A 15,121-nucleotide genomic window follows, 5' to 3' on the forward strand; every position below is an offset into this window, starting at 1 on the left:
GCCTGGCCTCTGTAATCTGAGTTCAGCTTGCAACCACGACTGCCGCTGCGTCTGATAATGGGACACAGTGATTTTAAGGGGCATGGGGGTGAGCCAGGCATGGGGAAGCCCAGACTCGGGGTGCGATCCACTGAATTCTACATAAGTCCAAAAGGTGTTGGGACTTCAACATTCCGTTAGGACCCTGCACTCCCCGCCAGTTATTGGGGAGCCCGCCTCGGGCCAGCCCGAGAGTGAGTCTCCATCACTACTTCTCTGCGTCCCTCCTGACCCGTTACCAGGAGCGAGAGAAAGGGGGGGGCGCCCGAGCTGCCAGAAACTCAATTTTGCCCCTTCCCGCTTCTCCTTTCGCACTTTCCTCCTCTTTCCTGCGCTCTCTCCCTTCTTCCCCGCTCCTTCTTCTTCCTCTCTCCGCCTCCCGCTCCCTCCTCCGCGCCTCCCTCCCGGGCCCCTTCTCCCCCAGGGCCCCCCGCCGCGCCGCCCCGGCCCCGGCTGGAGCGCCCCTCCTCTCCGGCCTCGGCGCCCCACCCCCGCGCGCGCGGCCCCTCCCGCAGCCAATCAGAGCGCGGCCTCGCGCGGCCCCGCCCACCCGGCGGTTCCGGGCGGGCCCGACGGAGCTCAGGCCGCGGGTGCGGAGGGCGGCGCCGCGGGGCGGGGGCCGATGGGGCCTGGCGGACGGGCGGCGCCGGCGTGGGGCTCGCCGGGACGCGGGTGTGCGGGGCGTTGAGGGGCGAGGCGGGCGCTGCGGCCCACCCGGGATGGGCCAGCCCGGGCCTGGCGGGGCCGAGCCTGAGGCGAGGGCGGCGCGCGGGCCCGGCCTGCCGGGCGGGCGGCCCGGGGGCTGAGGTAGAAGTGGGCGCGGAGGAAGGGGCCGAGCCTCGGCGGTGGGTGGAGCGGCGAGGGGGGCGGAGGCTGGGCCGCGGCGGGCGAGCGGAGCGGCGCGCGGGTCCGGAGCTCGGCGGCGGCGCCGGAGGAGTCTGAGGCGGCGGCGGGCCCGGACGCTAGCGCCCGGAGGTGGCGGACGAGGCGCCGGGGGCCCCATGGGCGGGTGTGTGGGCGCCCAGCACGACTCCTCGGGCAGCCTCAACGAGAACTCGGAGGGCACCGGAGGTAGGTGAGCGCCAGGGGGCAGCCTCGGCCCCCCATTGTTCCTGCCAGGCCCGGCCACCTGTCCCGGCCCCTCCGGGCCCGCGGGCCGCGCGGTCGGGGCCCCGCACCCCTTTGTCATCCCCTCCTCCACGTCACTCCCTGCGCTTCGCTTCCGGCCGCCCCGCCGGCCGCGGGTCGCCCCCTCTCTCGCCCGCGCGGGGAAAAGTCCTCCGCCCGCGGGGGATGCCGCCCTCGGCCTCTCGACCCCGTCGCCGGGGCTCGGGAAACTCGGAGCAGAAACTGCCTTCTGGCCACTACCTCTCTCCCTCTCCTGCCCGTTTAATTATTCAGGAACAGGATGGCGGCGCTGGGGTTGCAGAAAAGCGAATTGATGGGGGGTTGGGGAGGGGAGCCTAATGCCTTCCCTCCGCCGGGCCCCGCCACATCTCTCCGCACCCTTCCCTGTTCAGCAGAGTTGGCTGGTCTCAGCTTTCCTGAGTCAGATGACAGCTGCCCTGGTTGGTTCCAATTTGACCATTTAAACCTGCAAGTTTCTGGAGCTCGGCTGGGAAAGTCTCCAGTGGTCACAGGCATCATTTTAACGAGGGGTGGGGAAACGGTCTGCCCTGGTAGACTAACGTGGCTTTTTGCTGCAGCCTGAGGGTGTTGGGCCGGTTTGTCCTCGGGGTGGGCTGGTCAGATTCCTGTCCTGACGTCCAGGAGAACGTGTAGGGTGAAAGTACAAAGACAGAAGAGCCCGACTTCCCCCAAGTAGGAGCAGTGCTTTCAAAGTTTTCCAACCCGGGACGCACTTCTACTTTACTGTAAATAGTTTGCTGAGACTCATTTGATCGTTGTTGTAGTATAGCTGCCCTCACTTAAACCACCTTTGGCTGCGTTCATTCTACAGCTTGTGTAGAGGTTAGAATGTGTTAGCTAGAGAAACAGCTTCTGGGAATAGCAAAGATGACATGTTGGTTTAGTTCCAGCCTTATGTTAGATGTCTCAAAACGTGGGCATATATGTATGTGTAAGCTGATGAACTAGGTGGGGCATCGGAGGGCTTACAACTTTAACATATTAATATTTAGAACAGTGGTTTGTCCTGTCACAGGAGCTGCGGTGTTAAACCTAACTTTTGGCTGATGGATTTCCTGAATTCATGATGTTTACCCATGCCATTTCATTAAAATCTATGGGCGTCCTGGATAACCAATGTTGGGCAAATCGTTTGGGAGCTCAGTGAAGTGTGTCTGGAGGAAATTGCCCTTACAGTTCATGTCATAGCTTCATTACTTGATTGTCCGTTAAAAATGAGCTCCAGAGTGACAACAGAGCAGGAAGATAAAAAAAAGGACATGATTTTTTCCCCTTTGTTTTCTTTCTTTTGTTAATAATTTTTTCCCCTTTTATTGCTGTAGTCCTCATAGTGCGCAAGGGAGCACCCTGAACCTTCATCACCCGATTCCCTTGTGTTCATCCTTTACTGTTTGCCTCAGTTCTTCCGTCAGCTTGCTACTTTTGACTTTTTCTTGACCTTTTGTTTGATTTCTCTATGCTTCACATATGAGGGAGACCAGTGTTTTTTTCAAGAAGGTGTGATTTTAAAATGGTCTTGGGTTAAGGTCGATTTGGGGATCAAATTAATTCTTCCTCTGATTGAAGTGATCATGAATGGTAGTGGTTTATATTAGTTCTTGTGACAGGTAGTGTTTACTTTTATTTAAACTTCACACTCATTTTTAAATTCTAGTAATGAATTTGAACCGATTTATTGAAACCTGGTAATGTGACTTCTGACCAGCCAGGCATTATAAGTGGGGGCTGTTAAAAGCATGAAGGGTTAGCTTTTGGTAATTTATTACCAGCAGTATCTGGTTAGACAACTATGGTATCAGTTCCTTTTTAGTACTGAATTCTCTTGATCTTAAGCTGTGCTATACCTGATCAGATAGGAAAAAAGGAACAGCAACCACCAGATCTCTTTATTTCTTCTGGAGAGAAGGCATGACCCTGATGTTATGTGGGTGAATGAAGGAGCTGTGTGGGATAAAATGATTATTTCTGGAATTTAATTGTGGAAGCCTTTATTCTTCATTATTGTCATGATGCTTAAGAGTTAATTGTGGCTAAAGGAATTAGCTTATGTGTTTCAGGTTAATGTTAAGTCATCGTCACTTATAGTAGGATTTTGCTGGGAAGGGAAAGTCTATTTTTCCTAAGGGTGTTGGAACAAATCCTTCACTTTTCAAACATACAATGGAGTTAGTAGTTTTAATGTGGACATAATGGCTTCTGAAAAATTCTTTTGTCAACATGAAGTGAAATATGATCTTCAGATGCTTCTCATAACAGATTTAGTTATATTCACAGTATTGTGCAAACATCACATTTTAGAATGACTTGACCCTTTCTGAATATCAGCTAGCTTTAGTAAAAAAATGACTTTTTTGAAAACTTTTTTGACCATTTGAGGTTATATCTTTCGTTTCTCTTTGGATCAGAGTCTCTGGTATTTGCAAATAATTGTGTGTATGTAAGATTTCCTTACTTTGAAGGTATTTTGGGAATTTTTTTTTGCAATCGACAGAATATGGGCCTTAATTCACATTATAAAATATGTGTTATCTGTGTCTTGGAATCATTTGTAGTATCTTCCTTTGGCATACCTTCCCTAAAATTCAGCTTTAGAGTTTTAGTTACTTTTGATCATTTTTTAATGCCTAATTTTAATCAAAACAGGTGTATTATAAAAGTTAGCAAGATTATTTAACGATTCTCTGTAAGCTTCCAGCTTCTGGAATTTCCAGTGGTTTTGACATTTTTAGATAGTACATTTTGTGTACTGGTATGTATGGTTTGTCACCTTATGATGTCATTGTGATGAGGGGATTGTCACATCAGATCTTTAGACTTAACCCATGGCATTTGCTAAGAAATTAAATCTCTTGTGATTTTTGAAAATAATGTGGGGAAGAAGTCAGTAAATTAATTGAAGGCACCCAAATATCTTAATTTGTCACCTCTTCAGTAAAAGAGGTTCTCACTTTCTGGGTGTGTCTATTTTATATATTCAGTGTCATCCAGAGAAGACTGACTCTAGTAATCACGAGTTTCTAGGTTTTCAGGAATATGACTCTAAATGCTGGACATCATTTCTTTCTTTCAGAGGATGTCTAGGGACTCTCACGGGTTTTTTTTTTTTTTCTTTTTGATATCCATGTATAGCAGCCTTGCAGATGCCTACTTCATGAGTAGCAATAAATTTTGAATAAAAAAGCTAACATCCAGTATTTATTATGTAACAGGTACTGTGCCCAGTGATTATGATCTATCATTTAGTCTTCAGCCACTCTGGAAAGTAGATAATATTTCTGTTTTATAGATGAAGAGATTGAAGCCCAGAGAAATTTAATAACTTGCTTAACATCACATAACATACACAAGGCAGAATTAGAACTTGACCTCAGGGCTATAGTAAAGATTGTTAATTTCTGTTTTGCTTCACTTTTTTTAAATTATAAAATACCTATAAAATTTGCCATTTTAAACATTTCTAATTCAATGACATTTATTATATTTACAGTGTTGGACAGCAATCATCACACTGTATTTCCAAATTTTTTATCACTCTAAATAGAAATCTGGATCTATAAATCACAATATCTTTCTGCTCCCCATGTCTCCCAACCACTCTGACCTCTAATGTGCTTTTTGTCTTTATGAATTTGCCTATTCTAGGTATTTCATATAAACAGAATCATACAATATTTGTCCTTTTGTTGGTGGTTTATTTCCTTTTTTTTTTTTAAGATTTATTTATTTATTTATACAAGCACTGGGTACAGTCAGAAGCGCGGGAGGGTGAGAGAATTCACCAGAGCCAGAGCTGGGAGCAGAGCAGGCAGAAGGACTGAAGTACACTGTTGGGGAGAGCAGTGGGTGGCAGGAGAGGTCTGCACACCATGTGGGACCCTCCTCCGGGGGATCGAAAGGGCGCCGCAGAAGCTGCGGGCAGCTTCGCAACCTAGTGCTCAACCGCTGCGCCACCGCGGAGGCCTTGTTGGTGGTTGCATAAGGTCTTCCATGTTCATCCTGTTGTATGCCCTTTATCCTTTTTATGACTGAATAATACTCCATTGTATGCATATACTGCTCCACATTTTGTGTATCCATTCATCTGGTTGATGGACATTTGAGTTGTTTCCAGTTCTTGGCTATTGTTAATGTAGCTATGAATTTTGGTGTACAACTGTCTGATGGAATCCCTATTTTCAGTTCTTTTAGATATGTACCCAGGAGTGGAATTTCTCGGTCATATGGTAATTCTGTTTACGTTTTAGATTAACTGCCAAACTTTCCTGTTGTGACTAGCATTTTATGTTCCTACCAACAGTGGACATGGGTTCTGATTTCTCTGCATCTTTACCAATACTTGTTATTTCCTTTTAAAAAATCAGTCATTCTAATGGGTGTGAAGTGGTATCTAATTGTAGTTTTGGTTTGCATTTCTTTAACGACCAGTAATGTTGAGCATCTTTTAATGTGCTTGTTGGATATTTTTATATCTTCTTGAAAGAAAAGTCTAAATCCTCTTTTTTTTTTAAAGATTTATTTATTTATATTTTATTTATACAAGCACTGGGTACAGTCAGAAGCGCGGGAGGGTGAGACAATTCACCAGAGCCAGAGTGGGGAGCAGAGCAGGCAGAAGGACCACAGTACACTGCTGAGGGGAGCAGCGGGCGGCAGGAGATGTCTGCGCGCCCTGTGGGACCCTCCTCCAATGGCTGGGGAGCAGCCCGGGATTGAAACGGCGCCGCAGAAGCTGTGGGCAGCCTCGCAACCCAGCGCTCTACAGCTGCACACCAGGGAGGCCCTAAATCCTCTTTTTTAAATTGAGTTGTTTGGGTGGTGGTGTTGATTTGAAAGAGTTCTTTATATATCTGGCTATTAAGCTTAACATACATGATTTACAAATATTTTCACTTATTCTATAGGATGTCTTCTCACTCTCTTGATGTTATATTTGGTGCACAGAAGTTTTAAATTTTGTTTTCTATGTTTCAGTTTTAAATATATAGCCCTTGATTGATAGAAAAAAAAATTTAACCTATAACTAGTAATTCATACAATTTTATAACATTTACTTTCTTTAGAATAAAAAATTTTAAAGTTTATTTTCTCTGATCTGGTAAGAAGACTGATTAGCAGGGTGAGACAGGAGAGGTCTACTGTGCCATGTGGGTTAGATCGAACTCAAGCCGCAGTGCCTGGTGATAGATAACTTGATTGCACTGAGACTTTAATTCCTTCGCCACCAGGGAGGCCTATCACTTAAACTTCTTTTTTTTAATTTAATTTAATTTATTAATTAAAAATTTTTTTTACATCATTGTTCATTTTTAAACAATATTTGCTTCCCCCCCTCAGGTGTAGTCCCCATAGAGTTTCCTTCACCAAGACTCCTGTGCACCATCACCTCAGTCCCCTGTGCTCCTCCCCCAATCCGTCTCCTGCCTCCTCCTCTGCAGTATGTCTCTGATTTATAATTGTCCGTTTTTGCTTTGTTGTGTATTGTTATTGTTTTTTTACACTCATGTCTTATTTGGGTCCCCTATATTCCTGCTATAAATGAAACCATGCGATATTTTTCTTTTTCCTTCTGGCTTATTTCACTGAACCTAATTCCTTCTAGCTCCATCCACGTTGCTGCGAATGGCATGAGTTTATCTTTTTTGATTGCGAATAATATTCTATTGTGTATATATACCATATCTCCTTGATCCAGTAATCTATTTTTGGTCATTTGGGTTGTTTCCAGGTTTTACCTATTGTAAATAGTGCTGCAATAAACATAGGGGTACAGGTGGTCTTTTGAATCAATGTTTTTGTGTCCTTTGGGTAGATCCCTAGGAGTGGAATTGCCAAGTTATATGGTAGCTCCATTTTTCATGGGCTGAGGAAACTCCAGACAGCTTTCCATAGTGGTTGGACCAGTTTGCACTCCCACCAGCAATGTAGGAGAGTTCCTTTTTCACCACATCCTCGCCAACATTTGTTGTTGCTTGTTTTTATTGATATGTGCCATTCTTAAACTTTTTTTAAAAGATTTATTTATTTATGCATACAAGAGCTGGGGTACAGGCCAGAGATAAGGGGGGTGAGAGGATTCACCAGAGACAGAGTGAGAAACAAAACAGGCAGAATGACTGAAATATACTGCTGAGGGGAGCAGCAGTTGAGTCAGAAGAGGTCTGCTGCACCATGTGGTTGCTCCCTGGCCAGAGGGGATCGAACTCGTGCTGCAGAGGCTGCGGATTGCTTCATGGTGCGGTGCTTAACCCCTTGTGCCACCAGGGAGGCCCCATTCTTAAACTTCTTAATCAAGAGATGAATTTGTATTTTCTGGGGAAACACTTAACAATCAATAAGCATTGGCTGTGCCCACAATATACCCAGTATTATTTTATTGCTGTGGTCCCCAAAAAGGAATCATCTTATTTTAAAGTCCTTCATAAGGAAAGCAAATGATAACAGGCACACATGAAACAAGTATAAAATGCTATCTAAGCAGAAAGTAATACCATAGCATAAGCTGCCAGTGCTGAGATTAAAGGAAAGCAAAGTGATGTCAGCAGGATAGGGTGGGTCAGAGAAGGCTCTTTAAAAATGATCAGGATATGCTGGATTTTAAAGACTTCTTCTCCATAGATTGATAGAAAGAACACACTGGAATGGTTATTAACGAAGGCTTCAAAGTTGTGTAAATGTATGCATTGGGCGATGGGTGGTGAGGTGACTGCCTTGGTTGCCTCGGAGTGTGTGACAGGAAATGGTGGACTAGAAGGGAGGGAATAGAATACCATCGTGGATTCTTGAGGAGAGGGGCTCTTCATCTGTTGAAGAGAGACTGCAGTGTATGTTGACTGCTCTGTATTCATTCAGTAAATATTTGTTGACCCACTATTGTGTATTAGTTACAAGGATTACCAAGGGAGTGGGGATAAATCTCTGAATTGGAAGGAATTTACAGTTAAAACATTTTGCTGCTCAAAGTATGGTTCCTCGATCAGGAGCACTGGCATTGCCTGGGAGGATGATGAAATCCAAATCTCAGTGCCCCCAGACCTGTTGAATTAGAACCTGCATTTTAATGAGTTTTTCAAGTGATTCCTGGGCATATTAAAGTTTGAGAAGCACTGGTATTGGAATACTTACAGTGTGAAGAGATTAGATCTTTTGTGGGGGGTGGGGTATGTGTGTTTCTGATTTTTTTGGATAGAAGGATATAAAAGAGATAGGAAATTAAAACCAGGAGTATTGAGGTGGTTTGACAGGTTTTTTAGGGAATAAGAAAGAGCTATGTGGGGAAAGCCATGGTTCACCTTTCAGTATGTTAAAGTGTACTTAACAAAATTTTTAGATTGAGACATCATTGAGAGTACAGAAGTTTAGATACAGAACTTGACTGTGCATTTTGGAGTCAGTTGGGGAAGGTGAACTGAAGGTATAAAAACTGCTATATAAAAGCGAAAAGAGGAGGACAGTACTAAGGATTGTGTCGGGTAAGGTTTAAGTTGTCAAATTAGGTGTTTAAGTACACCTGAAACTTACATAGAGTTACAAGCCATTTCAACTCAATTAAAAAAATAAATGGTCATGAAAATTTCCCAAAAGGTAAAAAAATGAAAAGTAATCTCCAGTTACATTGAGCCTGACCACAGTAGGCCTTTAGCATTATAGGATCTTGAATTATTGGAAAACGGTTTATGAAAGGGACAGTTTTTGATTATATTTGAACAGACCAATTGCAATTTCAGAAAGTAATTTCGTTCATTGACTGTAGTCTAGTTTAGTGTTTGTAGATAATCTAGCTGTAGTTGTTACTCATAGCCTCATACAAGATAGACATTTTGAGGATCCACCCTCAGACTACACCAACAGCTTTTTTGAGGTTGGTATTCAGAACAAACACATTCTCTACAATACATCAGTTATTTTTTGTAGAGGACCATGCATAGCTGTTAGTATTTTCAGTGTTCCATATATTACTTCTACACATCATCTAATTAAGTTATTTATTGAATTTTCTTGTCATTCTATTCTTCAGGCTGCACCTATGATAAAAAATGAAGTGGGATTGAGCATGAGGAACGCTAAGGGTTTGGTCCCTTCCTTTTCTCTCTAGTGTAATTGTGGAAGTAAGAATCCTTAATGCTTTCTGGGTTGGTGAGCTCTGGGGTTCTATGAAAGTGTTGAATAAAATTTTATACCAATTGGAGAGAGACATACTGTGAAACAGAATGCATTTGCTTGATGTAAAGCAGAGAGTGGCTGATTTTACCAGGAGTAGTAGAATTGTGAGGAGAGGACCAGTAGGGAAGTAGGCAGCCAGAAGTGTAGGTAGGAAATACAGGGTTACACTGGGTGGGCAGGTATGGGAACTAAATTTAGGTCAGGGAAACCACAATTGGAAAATACTGGAATATGGGGAAAGTTGAATCCTCTTTGGGAAGAGATATAGCTCCTACCTAATGAACTACCTTTCCCGGGATTAGTCTCACTTCATTTCCAGTTTTCTACCAAAAAAAGGTGTTGAATTTTTTCCTAGTTAAGATGATCTTGAAATTTATGTTAGAAAGGGGTGTGTGTGTGTGTGTGTGTGTGTGTGTGTTTTCCCTTAGAGCGAATGGAAAGGTGGTTTTAAAGAGTCTCACTGTGGATATTAAATGATGCCCACTTTTTCATCTCTAATTTTAATTCATTTAAGGTCAGTTATTAGCACTATATACTATGGACAGAAACTTCAAGATATTAGAAATGATACGAATCTTCATACCTTTTTTATAGTCCTATAACACCTCTTTCTTTTGGAAAAATTTTAAAAATGGATTTTATTTTTAAGTCTGATTTTCTTACTATAAATGCAAAGCATTGGCAGCACCTTACTGGTCAGATTACATGTAGGTGAGTCTTACAATAGCAATGATTATTGAGTGTTAATCCCTGTAATAATGACCTTTTGCCTTTAAGTTAATGAATTAGTTCTATCTCCTGTGACTTTTGACCAAAACACATTCTTCTCATTGCAAGAAAACATTAGGTTGATTTTTGGTAAGCAACATGATCATATTAATTGGGCACAATGATCAATTTGCTGATTTAGTGATTCTCTCATTTTTCCTTACTGCAGACCACCTGAATGGTTATCTACATTTGGTGGACCACTGCATCTGATTCTCCCGCCGCCCCTCACCATCCCTACTCAGCTTTCTGCTTCTGCTTATCGGGCAGTACTAGGCCACCAGCAAGCTCCTCATGATTCACTGGTAGTTCAAGGACCATAGGTTGAGACTTTACTAACGCGTATGTACTTAAAGATGCATGTGTTTTGGCCAAGAACAATCAGCATGTATTCATTCGTCTTGCATCAGCTCTTTTGACTTGCAATCAGCAAGAATCAGTATATTCCGTGTATTGAGTTGAGAGGTTATATATTGCTACGTATACATTGGGTGTTTTAATGCCATATTACTGCATGTTTGCAACAGAACTTTTAGAAGTTTTCATAAGAGCTATTTTCAGAAATGAAATTTCTGTTGCAATTAGATGCCTAAGAAAAAAAAATATTTGTGTCATAATCCTTTAAGTGAATTTCACTTGAGTGTGAGGTCTTAATGATATATATTTACTCAAATCTTGACATAGTAATGAATTAGTGACTTTGGGGATTTTATTTTATTTATTTTTTTTGTGGGACCCTCGCCGGCGGCCAGGAACGAATCAGCGCTGCAGAGGCTGCGGGCAGCCTCGCAGCCCAGCGCTCAACACTGCACCACCAGGGGAGGCCCGACTTTGGGGATTTTCTGATTAAGTTCTTACCCTCACCGCAGGGAACCCTTCAGATAAATTTTTGGAATTTGCTTTAATTGGATCGTAAGTATAAGTAGGATCAGGCTGCTGCTTTGTTTCAGTTCAGCTAGTTTCCATGCTTGTATGTTATTTGACAAGAGTATCAAGGGGCAGAGTCAGGGTCCAAGTCATTCAGTGTGAATCTGCTTTATGCTAAACTATACCTTCAACTCAGGGCAAACACTTTGTTTTTTCGGTGAATTAAGAGGTTTCTTCCTGAGACTTAGAAATAGCCAGTTTTCATTATTCTAACACCCTTAAAGCTAGCTATCAGTAGAGATACAATAAGACCTGCTCTAACTTATGGTCTTACAGGAAAACATTTAGTTAATTAGGTAAAGTTTTAAAAAGTCTCTACAGTAATAAAAAAATATTAATGGAGTTCAAGGAGTAGGGGGGAATGGGGTCAGAAAGCTTCACTGAAGAGGTGGTGGAAGTTGGTATTGGAGGAGTAGATAAACGTTAGAAAAAACATTCTGTTTGCAAAGAAATTACTTGTGTAGAAATATGAAAAAACATGGCATTTTAGGGGTCTGACAAGAAACTTGTGGAAGGGATAGGTAAAATGTGAAGTTAAGGCATGTTGTCACATTTTGGAAGACTTAAGTGCCATAATCAATAGACCATGTTGTGAGACTTTACTGTAAATAATAATAGTTAAGTGATTAAAAAATTATTTTTGTTTTTCGTGCATCTAACAAACTAATTCCCACTTAATGCTGCGTTCTCAGGTTTTTTATACAAAATTTGAGGTACTCCATTGTTACAATCTTTTTTTTCCTTTTTTTTTAAAATGTTTTTCTATTTATTTTATTTTTTTACATCATTGTTCATTTTTAAACAATATTTGCTTCCCCCACCCCCTTTGTTGCAATCTTTAACAGATTTTTATTCTTTTGTAATTTTAGTGACAGTGTCACATATTAAGCATAAGAAATGTGCTGACTTTTCTGCATGCATGTATGTGTGCTTTCCCAGCTCAGTCTCTTTCTTAAGTCCCAATTTTCTGGCATAGGAAGAGAGGTTGGGGTAAGATTGGCAGATTAATCTCTATTGAGAAAAGGCCTGCATTAACTGTAATACTTTGGACTCACTTTTCCCCTTTGTCTTAAGAAGAGAATGAATTAGATTATCTTTAACAATTTTCAAACATACTGGAAAGTTGAAAGACTCTAATACAACAAACTCTTGAATACCCATCGTTTAGATTAAAAACAAATTATAATTATAATTTATTTTATTTGTTTAAGTCTTTGAAAGTGAGTTTGGACATTATGATTCTTCAGCATACATCTCTTAAAAATAAAGGTATTTCTACATAACAGAAATCCTAAGACTAACAATCCTTATCACTCCTAAAATATTACTATTACTTCCTAATTCCCTCTGAGATCTAATTCATAATGAGAATTCCCCAGTTGTCTCAAAAATGTCTTAATCATCTCTCCTCTCTTGCTTGCTGCTCCCCTCAGCAGTGTATTTCAGAATTCCCCAATTGTCTCAAAAATGTCTTAGCATTATTTATTTATTTATTTTGCAAAACAGAATCTAGTCAGCATATAGACATTGCATTTGTTTGCCAGTTAAATCTTTTCAACCTGAAACAACCCTCCCCCTTTTCTTCCCTATGATGTTGACTGGAGAGTCTTGTACAATGTACCACATTCTGCGTTTGTGAGATTGTTTCCCTATATATTCACTTAGTGTATTTCTTTAGCCTCTGGATTTTTTAAAACATAGAAATCAAGTCTAATTCTAACAAAATAGGATTCTTTATTTCCTAGGCTATAGTGGATCCAAAACTGAAATTCTTTCCATTTCTTTTCCTCGATGTGCCAGCACTGGTATAATCTTTCCTAACTGAAAAAAATTTGAATCTTGTTTTCATTTTCCATCCAGAAAATAATCCTGCCACCCTCTAAACTTCCTCTGTACTATTCTTACAGTACTTATTCCCCTTAACCCTTCTCCTCCAGCTTTCTTGAGGAATAATTGACAAATATATTTAAGTGTACACATTATGATTTGGTATACATATACATTGTGGAACTGCTACCAAAATCAAGATTATTAACACATCTGTCTCCTCATATAGTTAACTCTTATTGTGTAGTCTGAGAAGGAGAAACCACTTTCAGCAACTTTGAAGTGTACACTACATATTCTTACATGTAGTCACCCACCATGCTGTAAGTAGATCCTCAAAACTTACCTTCTTATAACTAAAAGTACTCTTTGACCTATATCCCCTTCTTCTGTTTAAATAATTTTCTATTATGGTTATTTTTGTACATATCTTCTCAGAATATAAGCTCTATTGAGACAAAACTTCAGTTCTCTCACAATTCTTTTTTTTTTTTTTTTTAATAGAGGCATGTTTTATTTATTTATTTTATTTGTTTGCTTGTTTTGTTCATACATGCACTGGGTACAGCCAGAAGCGCGGGAGGGTGAGAGAATTCACCAGAGCCAGAGCTGGGAGCAGAGCAGGCAGAAGGACCGAAGTACACTGCTGAGGGGAGCAGCGGGCGGCAGGAGAGGTCTGCGCGCCATGTGGGACCCTCCTGTGGTGGCCGGGGAGCAGCCGGGGATCGAACCGGTGCCGCAGAGGCCGCGGGCAGCTTCGCAACCCAGCGCCCAACCGCTGCGCCACCGGGGAGGCCCCTCTCTCACAATTCTTTAGGCTCAGTGAACAATTGTATGAAACACATTTTCAACTTTATAATGGTATTGGGTAGACACTAATATTCTTAGAAGCCTTACTTCATTTTAGAACATGAACCTTGCTAAATAGGACTTAGAGTGTATTGAAAACATGTACTACAAGGGCCTCCCTGGTGGCGCAAAGGGCTAAGATGCAACTGTGAAGCTGTCTGCAGCCATTGCAGCACAAGTTCTATCCCTGGCCAGGGAGCTACCCATATGGCGCAGCAGACCTCTCCTCTCTTGCTTGCTGTTCCCCTTAGCAGTGTATTTCAGTAGATCCATTCTGTCTCTGGTGAATCCTCTCACCACCCCTCCCCCGCATCTGTGGCTTGTACCCCAGCTCTTGTATGCATAAATAAATAAATCTTCAAAAGAAAAAAGAAAACATCTAGGAGCCAGAGCCATTAAATTTTAGTTCCACCTGTTTCCCTTTATCTATGGCCTTAAATAAGTCACTTCCTGATTTAATTTTTTCTCACCTATAAATGAGCATGTTGAATGAGATCAATAAATTTAAACTTTTTAAGGGTTGAATTTTTTTTAAGATTTATTTATTTATACAAGCACTGGGTACAGTCAGAAGCGCGGGAGGGTGAGCGAATTCACCAGAGCCAGAGCGGGGAGCAAAACAGACAGACTGACGAAATACACTGCTGAGGGGAGCAGTGAGCACGGCAGGAGAGGTCTGCCCGCCATGTGGGATCCTCGCCAGTGGCCGGTGATTGAACTGGCACCGCAGAGGCTGCGGGCAGCTTTGCAGTCCAGAGCTCTCCATTGCGCCACTGGGGACGCCCAAGGGTTGAATTTTTTTAGCGTATTATCTTTCATTAAACACTAACATATCAGTCACAGCACTTGGTTTCCTTTTGATTTTAAGAGTCAAAGTTCAGATTCATCAAAAAATAAAAAATTATGATTTCCTCTTAAAGTTCTATAGATTTTTTTTTAAAGTTTGAATCACCAGTGCTATCAAGGATACTCATAACTTAAACACTAACATTGGCATGCAGTATTATGTCTTATAACATTTTTTCACTAACTTGTTCAGTTGCTTTTTGATGATGAGAGTGTGTATGAGCAGAGGCATCTGCGCTTGCTGTGACTCTGTGGAGCTCCCATATCTGTATCCGTTTACTGTCCTAGTGTGCTTGTTACTATGGTGTTGACATGCGTGGACGTGAGTATGCGTGTATTAACAGAGGGAACCATGCACAGCTGTGATTTTCCCAATCAGTGACAATTTACAACAATTTCTGAGTCATATGTGTATAGAGATGACAAGAAAAGCTTCATTCTGATGTCTCCATGGTCACTTTGACCCAGTAGCATAAGCAAGCAATGTTTCTTGTTGATCTTTATGTTTAGAATTTAACATTTGATGTGTGGTGCTTTTTGTTTATGGTTCTTAAAA

General features: G+C 41.9%; 1 protein-coding gene across 2 annotated transcripts in view; it reads left to right on the forward strand.

The window, feature by feature from the left end:
- Positions 1 to 1,040: 1,040 nt before the first annotated feature.
- Positions 1,041 to 15,121, forward strand: part of UBTD2 (ubiquitin domain containing 2) — a gene marked incomplete at both ends in the record, with an annotated part of 60,494 nt that continues 46,413 nt past the window's right edge. For both annotated transcript variants that reach the window (XM_084244133.1, XM_084244134.1), the window contains one exon: positions 1,041 to 1,110. In XM_084244133.1, coding sequence (XP_084100259.1) covers positions 1,041 to 1,110 — 70 coding nt within the window. The remainder of the gene's footprint in view (positions 1,111 to 15,121) is intronic.

This window comes from Talpa europaea (assembly GCF_964194135.1).
Source record: "Talpa europaea genome assembly, chromosome: 9".
Taxonomy (NCBI): domain Eukaryota; kingdom Metazoa; phylum Chordata; class Mammalia; order Eulipotyphla; family Talpidae; genus Talpa; species Talpa europaea.